Genomic DNA, 15,214 nt, shown 5'->3' on the forward strand with positions numbered 1-15,214 from the left:
GGCCTTGCCCAGTCCTGGTTGTTGAGGCATTTGGTGAGTGAACCAGGAGTGGCAGATCTCACCACCTCTCCCTTTCTCTCTGTCCCTCTTTCAAATAAATGTTAAAAAAAAATTTTAGGAGCCAACATCCTGGCCTAGTGAGTTAAGTCACCACGTGTGATGCCAGCATCCCATGTGCGCACTAGGTCCAGTCCCAGCTGCCCCACTCCAATCCAGCTCCCTGCTACTGTGCCTGGGAGAGCAGTGGAAGATGGCCCAAGCGCCTGGGCCCCTGCACCCACGTGGGAGATCGGGAAGAAGCTCCTGTTTCCTGGCCTCGGCCTGGCCCAGCCCCAGCCACCGCAGCCATCTGGGGAGTGAATCAACAGATGGGAGACCTTCCTGTCTCTCCCTTGGTCTAACTTTCAAATCAATAAAATTAAATACATATATTTTTTAAAAGGATCATCTCCGGGAGGCGGGAGGCGGGAGGCAGACTGAGCCGCTATGGGGTCCGCAGGCGGAGGGAGTTCCAAGGTGCCATGGGTCTACCTGGCCATGGCCCCAACACGGTTCGAGCAGTGTGTGTGGACCAGGACTTCACAGAGCACCAGTGCCACCCGCACCCGGGGTGTGTGTGTCCGGGGTGTATGTGTGTGTCCGGGGTGTGTGTATCTCCATGTGTGTATGTGTGTGTCTGGTGTGTGTGTGTGACTGGTGTGTGTGCGGGGTGTGTGTGTGCGGGGTGTGTGTGTCGAGTGTATGTGGTTGACTGGGGTGTGTGTGTGTATGTGTGTGCTTCTTCATCTCCATTTTGGAACTGGCCACGCACCCCAGGGTGTGTGTGTGTCTGGGGTGTGTCCGGGGTGTGTGTGTGCACGTCTGGGGTGTGCGTGTCCAGGGTGTGTGTGCGTGTGTGCATCTTCATCTCCGTGTGTGCCCTGGAAGGGTGTGTGTGTGCATCTTCGTCTCCATTTTGGAACTGGCCACGCACCCCGGGGTGTGTGTGTGCCCTGAGAGGGTGTGTGTGTGTGTCCGGGGTGGGTGTCTGTGTGTGCATCTCCGTCTCCATGTGGAGCCGGCCACGCACCCCGGGGTGTGTGTGTCTGGGGTGTGTGTGTGTGTCCGGGGTGTGTGTGTCCAGGGTGTGTGTGTGTGTGTCCGGTGTGTGTGTCCAGGGTGTGTGTGTGCCCTGAGAGGGTGTGTGTGTGTGTGTCCGGGGTGTGTGTGTCCGGGGTGTGTGTGTCCGGGGTGTGTGTGTCCAGGGTGTGTGTGTGTGTGTCCGGTGTGTGTGTCCAGGGTGTGTGTGTGCCCTGAGAGGGTGGGTGTGTGTGTCCGGGGTGTGTGTGTGTGTCCAGGGTGTGTGTGTCCGGGGTGTGTGTGTGTGTGTGTCCAGGGTGTGTGTGTCCGGGGTGTGTGTGTGTGTGTGTCCGGGGTGTGTGTGTGTCCAGGGTGTGTGTGTGCCCTGAGAGGGTGGGTGTGTGTGTCCGGGGTGTGTGTGTGTGTCCAGGGTGTGTGTGTGTCCGGTGTGTGTGTCCAGGGTGTGTGTGTGTCCGGGGTGTGTGTGTGTGTCCAGGGTGTGTGTGTCCGGGGTGTGTGTGTGTGTGTGTCCAGGGTGTGTGTGTCCGGAGTGTCTGTGTGTGCATCTCCGTCTCCATGTGGAGCCGGCCACGCCCGGCCTGGGGCTCACACGCTCGCCAGCTGGATGCGGGCTCGGCGCCATCACGGGCGCTGGGACGCATGCGGGCGCCTGCGTCGGGGGCCGCCCTGCCCCCCTGCCACAGCGCGCCCAGGAAAGCGCGGGCCTGGGGAACGCGCGTCACTACCTGCTACAGAGACTGCATGACGCGACTCTTGGGTCTCAGAAGCGAACTCAAAATGAACGCTGTCCCGGCGGCCGCCATGCCCCGAAGGCCCTCGGCGCCTGCCCCGACCGCCGCCAGGTGGCGCTGCAGGACCGACCCAGGTTCCCAAGAGCACCCGCTCCGGCCGCCTCGGAGGCTCGGAAACACAGAGAGGCAACTCGGCTGGCTAGAGAGGCCCTTCCCAGGCACCGCCCAGCCGCCCACGTGACCACGCGCACTTCCACATCCGGTTCCTAATTCCGGAAGTTGCTTTCCCAGGCGGCGTGTGCGTCCGGTGTGGTCTTTGTGAGATTCCACCATGGCGTACCGTGGCCAGGGCCAGAAAGTGCAGAAGGTGATGGTGCAGCCCATCGTATCCTACGCGGCGTGACGGGGCGAGGAGGTTCGGGCCAGAACACGAGAGGGCGGAGAGCAGGCGGGGAGCAGGCCTGAGGGCAGGGGCTGCGGGCTGGCTTCCCGTGAGCCCCCGGGGCGGCCGAGCCCGGGAGAAAGCGCGGGAGGTTGAGGGGCGGCGGGCCGGGCGGCGCGTGGGGGCGCGGGCAGGCAGCTTGGGGCGCTGTGGAGCGAGAGGGGGGCTCCCGGCCGGCCGGGGTCGCGGTGGGCTCGGAGCTCGCGTTCGGGAAGCAGAAGCCGGAGCGGCGCCGGGGGGCGGAGTCCGTGCTGTTGCTGCGTTTTTTCCTTAACCGCTGTGGTGCAGAACCTCATCTTCAGATACTTGCAAAACGTACGTAAGTTGTGTGTCGTCGCGGAAGGGGCTTGGCTCGCGGGCCAGGTCGGGGGTGCGGGCGCTGCCCTGCGGTGGCAATCACGACCCTGGGGCCTCTCCGCTGCCTGCCGCTCTCGGGGGAGGCGCGTGAGAGCGCGAGTGCAGGACCCGCGTGGCGGTGTGCAGCCTCGGTGTGAGCTGGACAGCACGGATGAAAAGCGACTTAAGGCCGGCGCCGCGGCTCACTGGGCTAATCCTCCGCCTGCGGCGCCGGCACACTGGGTTCTAGTCCCGGTCGGGGCACCGATCCTGTCCCGGTTGCCCCTCTTCCAGGCCAGCTCTCTGCTGTGGCCAGGGAGTGCAGTGGAGGATGGCCCAAGTGCTTGGGCCCGGCACCCCATAGGAGACCAGGAGAAGCACCTGGCTCCTGGCTTCGAATCAGCGAGATGCGCCAGCCGCAGCGGCCATTGGAGGGTGAACCAACGGCGAAGGAAGACCTTTCTCTCTGTCTCTCTCTCTCACTGTCCACTCTGCCTGTCAAAAAGAAAAAAAAAAAAAAAAAGCGACTTAAGCCGGTGCAACTTCTGGTCCCTGGAGCTGAGGGCCCCGCGGCTGGTGTTCAGCGCACAGCAGAGCCTAGAGAAAGCTCGGGTTGGGAACAGAAAAGAAAATTTAAAAAAAACCCTTGGTCTGTAGCCGCTGCGTCTTCGCGCTGCGCCGTGGCCAGTCTCACTGTACGTGTGTCGGGACCGGACACAGTGAGAAGCAGGATTGAGTTTCCAGATCACCGGGAAATCTGTTAACTTGGGCACTCAGAGCAGAGTGTTTGTTAAATGAAAGTATTCCTTAGCAAGGGTTACTGCTGTTTGGGTTTCGCTGATTAGTGGAGCCCGGCACATACTCACTGAAGTGGTTTTTAGGAGCTGTGTTTCTGGTTTTGGACCGCAGCGCTGGGGTTGGTTTGGTCACGTAATGTTTCTGTTTGATCATTTCAGCGGTCTCGCATCCAGGTGTGGCTCTATGAGCAAGTGAACATGCGGATAGAGGGCTGCATCATTGTGAGTACCCGGGGTCGCTGGTTAACAGGAAACCTGTCACAGAGAATGGCAGCCAGAGCCCAACCCCAGGAAGGTTTTCAGGACCCCCTGTGGCGTTTTTCTCACTGTTCGAGTTGATGGAAATCATTTTAAAAACCAGAAAGGAACTCGAGCTGTAACAGCCCCATCCACAGCACCGAAGCCTGGGGAGAGGGAAGGAGCGGAGGGCGTGGCTCCCAGTGTGGGTGGCGGCTGACTAGAGCTGGGTGGACTAAGGCAAAAGAGACTTCCAGGATAGCAGGGGACCCCTGAGTCGTGTTTTAAAGAAAGCTAGAGCATGGCTGGCAGCGTTGCTGTTCCAGTTAGACGTGAGTGATTGACAGGCGCGGTAGTTTGTGGGTAGGATGATCTGTGGGAGGCGTGAGGACGGCCTGGGGTAACCCACACGTGCACACGTCCTCTGTGCTGGGCTTTAAGGGGTGAGGCGAGGGCTAACTGCCGAGTCTAATGAAGTCCTGCGTGCGTGTGTGGAAGAAGTGGTTCACACTGTTCCGGCTTTGCTGTCCACACGGGGGCTTCGGGGGAGGGGCATTTGAGCTGGATGAGCACCGGGGGGATGGACTCTCTAAGGCTGGGCCTTCTGCATTTTGATAGGACGGTTTGGGTGATTTTACCGGAAGGTGACTGTCAGTTTCCTGTTCCAGGGTTTCGATGAATACATGAACCTTGTATTAGATGATGCAGAGGAGATCCATTCTAAAACAAAGTCAAGAAAACAGCTGGGTAAGATCGCGGTGCTTCTGTGGAATTCTAGAACTGTTCGCTTACTTGCAGAATTGAATGAACTCCAACCCTGTCCATGTTTGAATTTAGTTTACCTTGGAGAAGTTTTTTGGGAGAGTATTATACTTTGCTGCTTACTCCTTACCCCGTGTCATTTCTGCTTGTATTTCTTCACTCGGCTTTTTTTTTTTTTCCTGACAGAGTGGACAGTGAAAGAGAGAGACAGAGAGAAAGGTCTTCCTTTGCCGTTGGTTCACACACACCCCCCCCCCCCCCACAATGGCCGCTGCGGCTGGTGCACCACGCTGATCTGAAGCCAGGAGCCAGGTGCTTCTCCTGGTCTCCCATGCGGGTGCAGGGCCCAAGGACTTGGGTCATCCTCCAGTGCACTCCCAGGCCACAGCAGAGAGCTGGACAGGAAGAAGAGCAACCGGGACAGAATCCGGCGCTCCAACTGGGACTAGAACCCGGCGTGCCAGCACTGCAGGCAGGAGATTAGCCTATTTCACTCAGCTTTTGCGAAGGTCATCAAAGACTGGTGACAGTAAATCGAGTGGCCAGGGACAAGCATTTGGCCTAACAGTGAAGACACTGGTGGGACACCTTCACCCCACATTGGCGTGCCTGGATTCGTGTCCCTGCCCCACTCGTATTTACACCTTCCTGCTAATGGAGACCGCAGAAGCAGCAGTTGATGGTTCAAGTAGACCCACAGGAGAGATCTGGATTGAGTTCCCAGCTCCTGGTTTTGGCCCAGCCCATACCCTGCTATGGAAGAATCTGAGGAGTGAACCAGTGGACAGGAGCTTTCTGTCTCTTAAGTAAATAAAATAAATAAAAGTAATCATCAAAAAAAGAAAAAAGGCCGGCACCGTGGCTTAACAGGCTAATCCTCCGCCTTGCGGCGCCAGCACACCGGGTTCTAGTCCTGGTCGGGGCGCCGGATTCTGCCCCGGTTGCCCCTCTTCCAGGCCAGCTCTCTGCTATGTCCAGGGAAGGCAGTGGAATATGGCCCAAGTGCTTGGGCCCTGCACCCCATGGGAGACCAGGAGAAGCACCTGGCTCCTGCCTTCGGATCAGCGCGATGTGCCGGCCGCAGCGGCCATTGGAGGGTGAACCAACGGCAAAAAGGAAGACCTTTCTCTCTGTCTCTTTTTCTCTCACTATCCACTCTGCCTGTCAAAAAAAAAAAAAAAAAAGGTACTTTGAAATCTGATGGTCAACGTCAGACTTGATTCACCTCCTTTTTTCATTAACATAATAAACATGGCATACAGTATAATTCCAGCACATGTATACAGTGTGTAGTGTTCAAGTCAGAGTAATTGACATTTCCATCTCTTTAAAAAATCTTTTTTCAATTTATTTTTGTTTGAGAAGCAGACATTTATCTACTGGTTCACTCCCCAGATGCCCCCAACAGCCAGAGGCAGGCCTGGCTGAAGCCAGGAGCCTGCAGCTTGATCAGGTCTCCCACATTGGTGGCAACGCAAGTACTTGAGCCTTCAGCTCTTGCCTCCCAGCAAGTACGTCAGCAAGAAACTGGAATTGAGGGCGGAGCCAGGGCTCAAGCTCAGGCACTCTGATATGGAACATAGGCATCATCTTTGGCGCTGCTGTGCCAAAGCCTGCCCCTTTGTCTCTTCATTTAAAGATTATTGGTTTGGAAGACAGAGTTAAAGAGAGAGGGGGAGACACAGAGAGATCCTCCATCTGCTGGTTCACTTCCCAGATGGTCTCAGTGGCCCAAGTAGGCTGAAGCCAGGGAGAGGCCTAGAACTCACATTGAGGACTCCCATGTGGGCAGCAGGGACCCAGGTAGACCATCTCCTGCTGCTTTCCCAGGTGCATTAGCAGGGAGCTGGATTGGAAGTAGATCAGCCAGGACTTGGAACAGTGCCCATGTGGGATGTAGGCATAGCAGGCAGATTAACCCACTGTGCCACAATGCTATCTGCTAGGTTTTTTTACATTTCAGACATTGAATGTGCTCTGATCTGCCGGGTTCATCCCCCAGATGCCTTCGATGGCCAGGATGGGGCAACGCCGGAAGCAAGAGCTCGGTCTAGGTGTGCCGTGTGGGTGGCAGGAACCCAGTCTGCCGAGCCAGCGCTGCTGCCTCTCAGGGTCTGCATGAGCAGGAGGCTGGCTGGTGTCAGGAACCAGAGCCGGGCTTTGACCCCAGGCACTCCAGTATAGCAGCTGGGTAGCTTAACAGATAGCAAAACACCTGCCCCCTTCTTATCACCTGTTTCTGTTTGGAGTCTTTGAGGTCATCTCCTCCTAGTTCTTCATAAACATAGGTCATTGTGAAGTGTAGTCACGTATTCCTGCTATGTGACTTCCTGCTATGTGACGGGGTACTCACTCATCCTCCCTTGGCTCCCCCTCCCCCACACTTTTCCTGTCTTTCAGATAAGTAAAATGGCCTAACATGTCCTGCAGAGTCCTCCGTGACTCACTTGATCTCGCTCTGCTTATCTTGCATCATTGTCTGCCTCATTTTTCTGAGGTTTAAGTTCTTTGAATCTGCAGGTTTGCCTCACCATACATTCTGTATATGCTGTTCCCTGTGTTTTTGGGACTCAGGTGAAAAATCACTTCCTCTAAGAAACTCAGGGTTCAATTTGGTTTTGCTTGGGGTGGGGAGAGGGTAGGGCGTGATAAAGCTCTCTGAGTTTGTAGTAAAGCATTTGTCGATAGGATTGTTTATTAATGTCTTTCTCATCTGACTAGATGGCCCGTAAGTGCCTGAGTCGTGTCTCTCTTAGTCCCTAATATGTTCTGTTCCTAACTAAATGGCTGGTACATAGTAGAAACTCAGAAGTAATTGAACAATGAATGCAGGGTTGTTTTTTTTCTTTCTAGAAATGATTTTTTTAAGGTTGATTTGTTTATTTGAGAGAGAAAAGCAGAGAGAAATCTTCCTTCTACTGATTCTTTCCCCAGATGGCCACAACGGCCAGGGCTGGGCCAGAACAAAGCCAGCAGCTTCATCCGGGTCTCCCATGTGGGTGGCAGGGGCCCAACGACTTGGGCCATCTTCCACTGCTTTTCCAGGCCATAGCAGGGAGCTGGATTGGAAGAGGAGCAGCTGGGACTCGAACCAGGGCCCAGATCGTGGCTTTCCTGCTGCACTACAACACTGGCCCCGAATGCAGTTTCTAAACCCAGTTAGTGCAGTCTTGAGTGTGGAGACACAGGATGGCTTGTCCCCGCAGCCCGTCACCATGAAGTCACTTTGGCATTTTGTCTTTAAATGCTCACCACAGTTCACAGTGCATCAGTAGTGGGTTTCAGGTATCTGTTTACCAGACCTTGGGGATTCTCTTGAACCTCTACGAGATATGTGGACAGCAGATTCTGAGAAGTGCTGGCATGTTTTGCTGTGCTTCTTCCTGTTTAAGCTATTTTTATGAAAGCTTTTTTTTTTTTTCCATATTTAAAGATCTTTGTCTTACCAAGAAGGGCAAACCAACCTTTTTGAGGTCACATTATTTATGAATTATTTGCCAGATGTTACATTCCTGTGGTATTGTCCCTGTAAAATAGACTGACACCACCTGGAGGGGCCTGGGAAGGTCCCAGACAGTTTTGTGGCTTCTTTTTTCTTTTCTTTTTCTTTTTTTTTTTTTTTTTAAAGATTTGCTTATTTTATTTGAAAGAGTTGGGGCGGTTACGGAGTGAGGGAGAGGGAAGGCTTCCATCCTCTGGTTCACTCTCCAAATGGCTACAACGGCCAGAGCTGAGCTGACCCAAAACCAGGAGCTAGGAGCTTCTTCAGATCTCTCATGCGGGTGCAGGGGCCCAAGCACTTTGGGCTGTCTTCCGCTGCTTTCCCAGGCCATTAGCAAGGAGCTGGAGTGGATGTGGAACAGCCAGGACTGGAACCACTGGCCATATAGGATGCCACATGGCCACAGTGCCAGCCCAGAGTCACAGTTTAATTGCTGTTGGAGTCGATCGGCATTTCTACAGGTTTTACCCATGCCTGAAGATGTTTGTAGATGTTTCTCAGAAAAGAAAATGTCTTTTCGAAGAAGTCTGGGTAACGCTGGTACAGGGCCAGTCTTGTGCAGAGGGTAGCCCGCCTGGTGCAGTGCCAGCATTCTGCATCAGAGCATGGCGCTGCTTTGAATCCCGCTGCTCCACTTCCAATCCAGCTCCCTGCGATGTGCTTTGGAAAGCAGTGGAAGACGGCCCAAATACCAGATGGCAGACCTAATTGGAGTTCTGGGCTCCTGACTTTGGCCTGTCCAGCCCTGACGGTTATGGCTGTTTGGGGATTCTGAACCACAAGATAGAAGATATGTCCTTCTCTGTCACTCTGTCTTTCAAATAAATAGATAGATAAATTTATTGCAGGATAGTTTTTTTAGTGTACTGAGAGCTCAAAGAATGGGCTAATATGCTGCATTTCCCAAACTTGACATTCAGCTCATCTCTAAACATTTACAAATGTTTTCATTTTCAGTGTTGAGAAATGTGAAGTTACATTCAGTTGACTTAATCTATAGAAGTTGTACTTTTCATAAAATAAATCTCTTTATTAAGTTACTGTTGGGAAGATTCATGGGCACTAATGGAGCTGGAGGGCCTTTCAGAAGTATATGGATGCATCCATTCAAAATATTGTTCAAAAACTGGATATAAAAGTCTGAGGCTAACAGATGATTGTACGTCCCAGTGGGTGACTCCTAAAAGCTTTTTTGTGTTTTTTTGTTGCAGGTCGGATCATGCTAAAAGGAGATAATATTACTTTGCTACAAAGTGTCTCCAACTAGAAAGGATGGATGAAGTGAGAAAATACTGAGAAGGCAATGCTGTGTCTTTTGGTTTGTTTTTTAGGTGCCCTTTCATTGTGAGTGTAGGTCCAAAACACTTGTTCATGTTGTTTTTATTACCCTTATGTTATTACAAGAAGACAATAAATACAGTGGGAATTTTATTAAAAATTTTACTTTGTTTCTTTCTGTCCAATGGTAGAGACCTTTTCCTCAGTGGTGCTGTTAGCTGTTGGTGTTTCAAGTTTCTGTTGGTGGCAGTTGCCTTGAGTATTTGTTTTTCTCAGAGCCTGGACCTGTAGATGCCTGAGGGAGGCAGAGCAGGAGGTCTGACAGGTAGCTTCCGATCTTGGTGGTGGAGAGGAGGAGGGCTGTGTAGACTGAGACCAGCACGTTATCGTATGTTTCGATCAGTATTGATTCTGGGCACTAGCGTTTCTAACCAAAATGGATCGAGCCTGGTTGGAAGCTCCAGTATTTCCTCCATAGTCTCCTTGAGTTACCGTGAGATCTTTGTGAATCTTATCACTATGATCAGAAGGTGGTATTTTTTAAAATATTATTTTATTAAGATTTTTATTTGAGAGGTAGAGTTACAGAGAGAGAGGGAGAGACAGAGAGGTCTTCCATCCACTGGTTCACTCCCCAGGTGGTTGCAATGACCAGAGCTGGGCTGATCCGAAGCCAGGAGCTTCTTCTGGGTTTCCCATGTGAGTACAGGGGCCCAAGGACTTGGGCCATGCTTTCCCAGGCCATCAGCGGGGAGCTGGATTGGAAGTAGAACACCTGGGACTTGAACTGGTGCCCATATGGGATGCTGGCACTGCAGGTTGGTGGCTTTACCCACTACGTCACATTTGTTTATAAATGTCATTTTTGCCATAAAATTTCTTACTTATTTCAGAGATATATGTCAGTTCACTCCTGAAATACCCTTGACAGCCAGGGCTGAGCTGCACAAAACCTGGGATCCAGGAACTCAGTGCGGATCTTTCACTTGAGCCACCACGTGCTGCCCCCTGGGGTGTGCATGAGCAGGAAGCTGGAATTGGGAGCAGAGCCAGGACTCAAACCCAGGCACTTTGGTATGGGGTACAGTGGGTTCTTAACCACTGCAGCAAATGTCTCCCCTGAGAATGTGAGGAGTATTTGGGTATAGGCAAGGAATGAAGTATCTTTAAAATACATTAAAGACGAGCTCTGTTAAGAGTTAACAGGAAGGAGTCTTGGTAAAATTCGTTGTCTAAGAAAGGCCACAAGCAGAGCTGATAAGTTGTTAGGCAGAACAGTAGTATGTTGTAAAAATACACCTCTTACTCTTACCTCTGAGGGTATTGATTCTGCCCCGTGGTTTATCTCCTAGTTCTTGTGTGGACAAGCCTCTCTCCCTCCTGTATTTCAGGGTGGTTCTGGTTGGGCTGCTTCTTCTTTTTTTTTTTTTTTTTTTACAGGCAGAGTGGATAGTGAGAGAGAGAGACAGAGAGAAAGGTCTTCCTTTTTGCCAAGTTGGTTCACCCTCCAATGGCCGCTGTGGCCGGCGCATCGTGCTGATCCGAAGGCAGGAGCCAGGTGCTTCTCCTGGTCTCCCATGCGGGTGCAGGGCCCAGGGACTTGGGCCATCCTCCACTGCCTTCCCGGGCCATAGCAGAGAGCTGGCCTGGAAGAGGGGCAACTGGGATAGAATCCGGCGCCCCGACCAGGACTAGAACCCGGTGTGCCGGCGCCGCAAGGCGGAGGATTAGCCTGTTGAGCCATGGCGCCGGCCCTGGTTGGGCTTCTTTGTACTAGTTATTGCATGTCTGCTGTTGGCCACACAGCTGAGGAAGGGCAGTGAGGCAGGCTGGTAAACCGCTAGCCTCAGTGCCGCGCGCTACGTGCTCGTTAAACTGCATCTTGAAAGGTGAGTACGTTCTACCTTGAGTTCTGCAAAAGGCAGTATTATCAGTGGTGGGCAAGGAGCGACCATGGAGTCCAGCTCCTGCTTTTTCTTGGCACAGGAGGGAGGTAGAGAATTTGTTAAGCTGAGTTAAGAAATCTGGGGTGGAGAAGACCTGTAATGAGTGTGGAAGTCCAACACTGACATTTGTGTTTCAGCTGTAGTCCTCTCCTTTCTGCTCTGTGCCTTTTTCATGAAAGGCTGCTTTACTTATTTTGATATATTTTGGGTCTGAAATTCATTAAATCAGCCGTAGCATGCAAAGATACTGCTGAGCAGTAGAGGGAGTTACAGCCCTGCGTCTGCTTCAGCCCTGCTGGTGAGAAGATGGACGCTTTTTCGGGGCCGAGCGAAGAGCTCCCTGCAGCTTCCTTGGTGTTAGAACAGCTGGGAAGAAGGATGAAAGCTGGAGCGGCCTAATCCCAGGAAAACCTGCTGGCTGCCTTTCCACTTCCCTGCGCGGCCTTCCGACCCGGCTGCCCTCTGTAAGCAGAGCTGTGCCTGCGGTGGCTCACTCCGAATGGATCAAGACACGGACGGCTCTCTTTGACAGAGCAGATGATGACAGTGAGAAATAGGTACAGTGAACGCTTACAGTTGGGCTCCGTGTGCGCCCCTGCTCCCTGGAGCCTGTGCGGTTTGCTTTGTAAGTTGCATTTTCGCCCCATCTGTGTATCCCTTTCCTCCGGCCAGAGCTTGTGTGGCAGGAGGCCTTCCTCTCTGCTTCCTTAAGGCTGCTAATACGCGCTGCTGGGCGGCTGCTTGGCAACAGCCCCTGGGCCTGGCAGCTCCGTTCTGGAATGGCTGTGTGTCTGAGGGGTCTTGCTCACCGCCCGCCCGTTAACTCTTTTGTAACATTCTCGAAGAGGCAGGAGGAGGACTAGGGAATCAGGCCCTGAAGGAAAAGTAAGTGCTGGTGTGGGCCGAGTCTGCCAGTAGCGATGAAGGAAAAGAAGAAAGAAAAATGTTTGAAAACAGTGGGATTTTGTGTGTGTTGGTGGCACATCTTGGATCCCATTTGTTAGCAGTTTGAGGAGTAGTGACTGGATCTCAATCTAATTTGGCTTAGAGCCTCAAGGCCTGGGACTTTTTGCACATTCCTCATATGTGAATTTCAGAAATTTTCTTTTAATTCTGTTTTTCTTGAGCCTCATTTTTTTAAGGTGAGAATGTTTAAAATTTTATTCTTAGAAATTTTGAAATGCATAGTACACTACTGTATTCATAATGCCATGTAATTAAAAAAAAAAAACACCTTATTCTTGGGCTTGTCACTGTGGTACAGCAGGTTAAAGGTTAAACCTCTGCCTGGGATGCCAGCATCCCATATGAGCACCAGTTCAAGTCTGGCCGCTCCACTTCCGACTCCACTTCCTGCTAATGTTCCTGGGAAAGCAGCAGAAGGTGGCCCCTGCAGTCCAAGTGGGAGATGTGGATGGAGTTCCAAGCTCCTGGAGAATCTCTCTCTCTGCAGCTCTGCCTTTCAAATAAACAAATCTTTAAAAAATGAAAAAACAAAAACCTACTCCTCCTGTCAGATTTTGTTGTCCCCTTTGGCCATCATCTCCCCATTCCTTTATTTCTATTGAGGTTTATTCATTTATTTATGAATGACAGAGGGAGAGACAAAGATCTTCTATTCACTGTTTACTCCCAAAATGTTTGCAACACGTAGTGTTGGACAAGCCACAGATAAGAGCCAGGAGATCCCGTTTGGGCCTCGCCTGTGGGTGGCAAGAACCCAGGTACGTGGGCCATCATCCGCTGCCTTCCCAGGCACACTGGCAGAAAGCTAGATCAGTAGTGGAACTCGTACTCCAGTGTCGGATGTGACTATCCCAAGTGGCAGCTCCGTGCGCTGCACCACTACTCCTGCTGCTTCCTGTTTCTTCTACCTCAACCTCTGTAAGCAGAGTTCTGCTCCCTCTTCTATGACCTCAGTTGCTTTAGATTCTATGTGTAAGTGGAAAAAACACATTCCTTGTCTTTGTCTGCCTGGTTGTTGCAAATTGCCGAGGTGGTTTTGTTATTTCTTTTAAAAGATTTTTTTATTTTAAAGAGTTACACAGAGAAAGAAGGAGAGGCAGAGAGAGAGATCGTCCATCCTCTGGTTCACTCCTCAGTTGGCCGCAACAGCCGGAGCTGCGCTGATCCAAAGCCAGGAGCCAGGAAATTTTTCTGAGTCTCCCACACAGCTGCAGAGGCCCAAGGACTTGGGCCATCTTCTACTGCTTTCCCAAGCCATAGCAGAGAGCTGGATCAGAAGTGGAGCAGCCGGAACTCAAACCAGCACCCATATGGGATGCCAGCACTGCAGGCAGCAGCTTTACCCGCTACACCACAACACCAGCCCCCGGGTTTGTGTGTGTGTGTGTGTGTGTGTGTTTAAAATTTATTTTATTTACTTGAAAGGGATATTTACAGAGAGGAAGGGAGAGAGAGATCCTCCATTCTCTAGTTCACTCCCCAGATAGCCCCCCAGCTGGGGCTGGGCCAGGCTGAAGCCAGGAGCCAGAAACTGTCTCTCATGTGGGTGGCAGGGGCCCAAATACTTGAGCTATTTTCAGCTGCCTTCCCAGGCACATTAGCAGAGAGCACGGTCAGAAGTGGAGTAGCCAGGACTCAAAACTGGTGCTCACATGGGAGGCTGGTATTGCAGGCAGTGGAGTGGCCTTACCCACTATGCCACAACACCAGCTCCAGAGTTTCCTTTTTCAAAGTATGTTGTGTTTCTATACCACATTTTCTTTCTTTTTTTTTTAAAGCTTTATTTTATTTATTTGAAAGAGTTAAGAGAAAGAGTTGGAAATAGAGACAGAGATGTCTTCATCCACTGGTTCACTCCTCAGATGGCTGGCGCTGGGCCAGGCTAAAGCCAGCAACTTCTGCATCTCCAAATGGTTTCGTGACAAGTACTTGAGTGGGTCTCCACTGCTTCCTCAGGTGCAGGGGGGGCTGGATAGGGAGTAGAACAGCTGGGACTCGAACCAGCACCCATATGGGATGCCAGCACTGCAGGCAGTGGCTTTACATGCTATGTCATAGCACCCTGCCCACCCCACCCCCGCCCACCATTTTTAAAATGCTTTTTTATTTGTTTGGAAGGCAGAGTTAGAGTAAGAGGGAGAGACAGATTTCTATCTACTGGTTCACTCCCCAAATGCTGCAACAGCCTGGCTAGGCCAGGCCAAAGCCAGGAGCTTCTTCCAGGTCTCCCACATGGATGCAGGGGCCCAAACATTTGGGCCATCCTCTGCTGCTTTCCCAGGCAAATTAGCAGGGAGCTGGATCAGAAGTGGAGCAGCCAGGACTCCCAACTAGCACTCATGGGATGCTGGCATCATAGGTGGTGGCTTTACTTGCTGTGCCACAGTGCCAGCTTCATCTCTTGTATTTTTGATAGAGGCCATTCTGACAGGTTTGAGATGGCATCTCATTAAGGGTTTATTTGTTTGGGGGGATTTTATTTTTAATAAATTATTTATTTATTTGAGAGGCAGAGTGAAAGTAATCTTCCATCTGCTGGTTCACCCCCCAAATGGCCACAATGGCCAGGGCTGGGCCAGGCTGAACCCAGGAGCCATGAGCTCCATCCCTGTCTCCAATGTGGGTAGCGGGGGCCCGCATCTTTCCCAGCCTTCCCAGGCACATTAGCAGGAAGCTGGCTTTGAAAGCACACGTGGTGGCTTCACCAGCTGTGCCACATCGGCATCCTTCAGTTTTTAAAGGAATTTATTGATAACACTTCATCCTCAGGTCACAGCAGGTGCCTGGTAATTACTGCAACACAGTTCTCATCAGTTCTCACATTAATTTGATGTTAGTACAAAGAACATATTGAATGTAGTTCACAGATAGAATTATCCGAGTGTAATGGTACTTCCCTCTCTCCCTGCCCTCTTCATTTTCTTTAACCTACATTTAATTTCCCATATACAGGTCTCCCAGCTCCTTGATTAAATTCATCCCTGTGTTTTCCTTCTGGCCCTTGTAAGAGTGTTGGCACAGGGAGTTAATGCTGCCTATGATGCTGGCGTCTCATGTGAAAAACCTGGGTGGGATTCCTGGCTGCGGGCTTAGGCCTCCCGTGCCCTGGCTGTTGCATACATTCGGAGAGTGAACTA

At 51.7% G+C, this 15,214-nt stretch overlaps 1 protein-coding gene across 2 annotated transcripts; it reads left to right on the plus strand.

Moving 5' to 3' along the window:
• Window positions 1-2,072: 2,072 nt before the first annotated feature.
• SNRPE (small nuclear ribonucleoprotein polypeptide E) lies at window positions 2,073-9,331 on the plus strand. 2 transcript variants are annotated; one of them, XM_062211274.1, is made up of 5 exons: window positions 2,073-2,196; window positions 2,542-2,568; window positions 3,546-3,608; window positions 4,292-4,370; window positions 9,099-9,331. In XM_062211274.1, the coding sequence occupies exons 1-5, from the start codon at window positions 2,143-2,145 to the stop codon at window positions 9,152-9,154; spliced, it is 279 nt and encodes a 92-aa protein (XP_062067258.1). In that variant the 5' UTR covers window positions 2,073-2,142; the 3' UTR covers window positions 9,155-9,331. The 2 variants fall into 2 exon arrangements, with proteins under 2 accessions (XP_062067258.1, XP_062067259.1); XM_062211275.1 differs by lacking the exon at window positions 2,542-2,568 and having other exon boundaries at window positions 2,128-2,178.
• The last annotated feature ends 5,883 nt before the right edge of the window (window positions 9,332-15,214 follow it).

This window comes from Lepus europaeus, chromosome 14 (assembly GCF_033115175.1).
Source record: "Lepus europaeus isolate LE1 chromosome 14, mLepTim1.pri, whole genome shotgun sequence".
Lineage (NCBI taxonomy): Eukaryota > Metazoa > Chordata > Mammalia > Lagomorpha > Leporidae > Lepus > Lepus europaeus.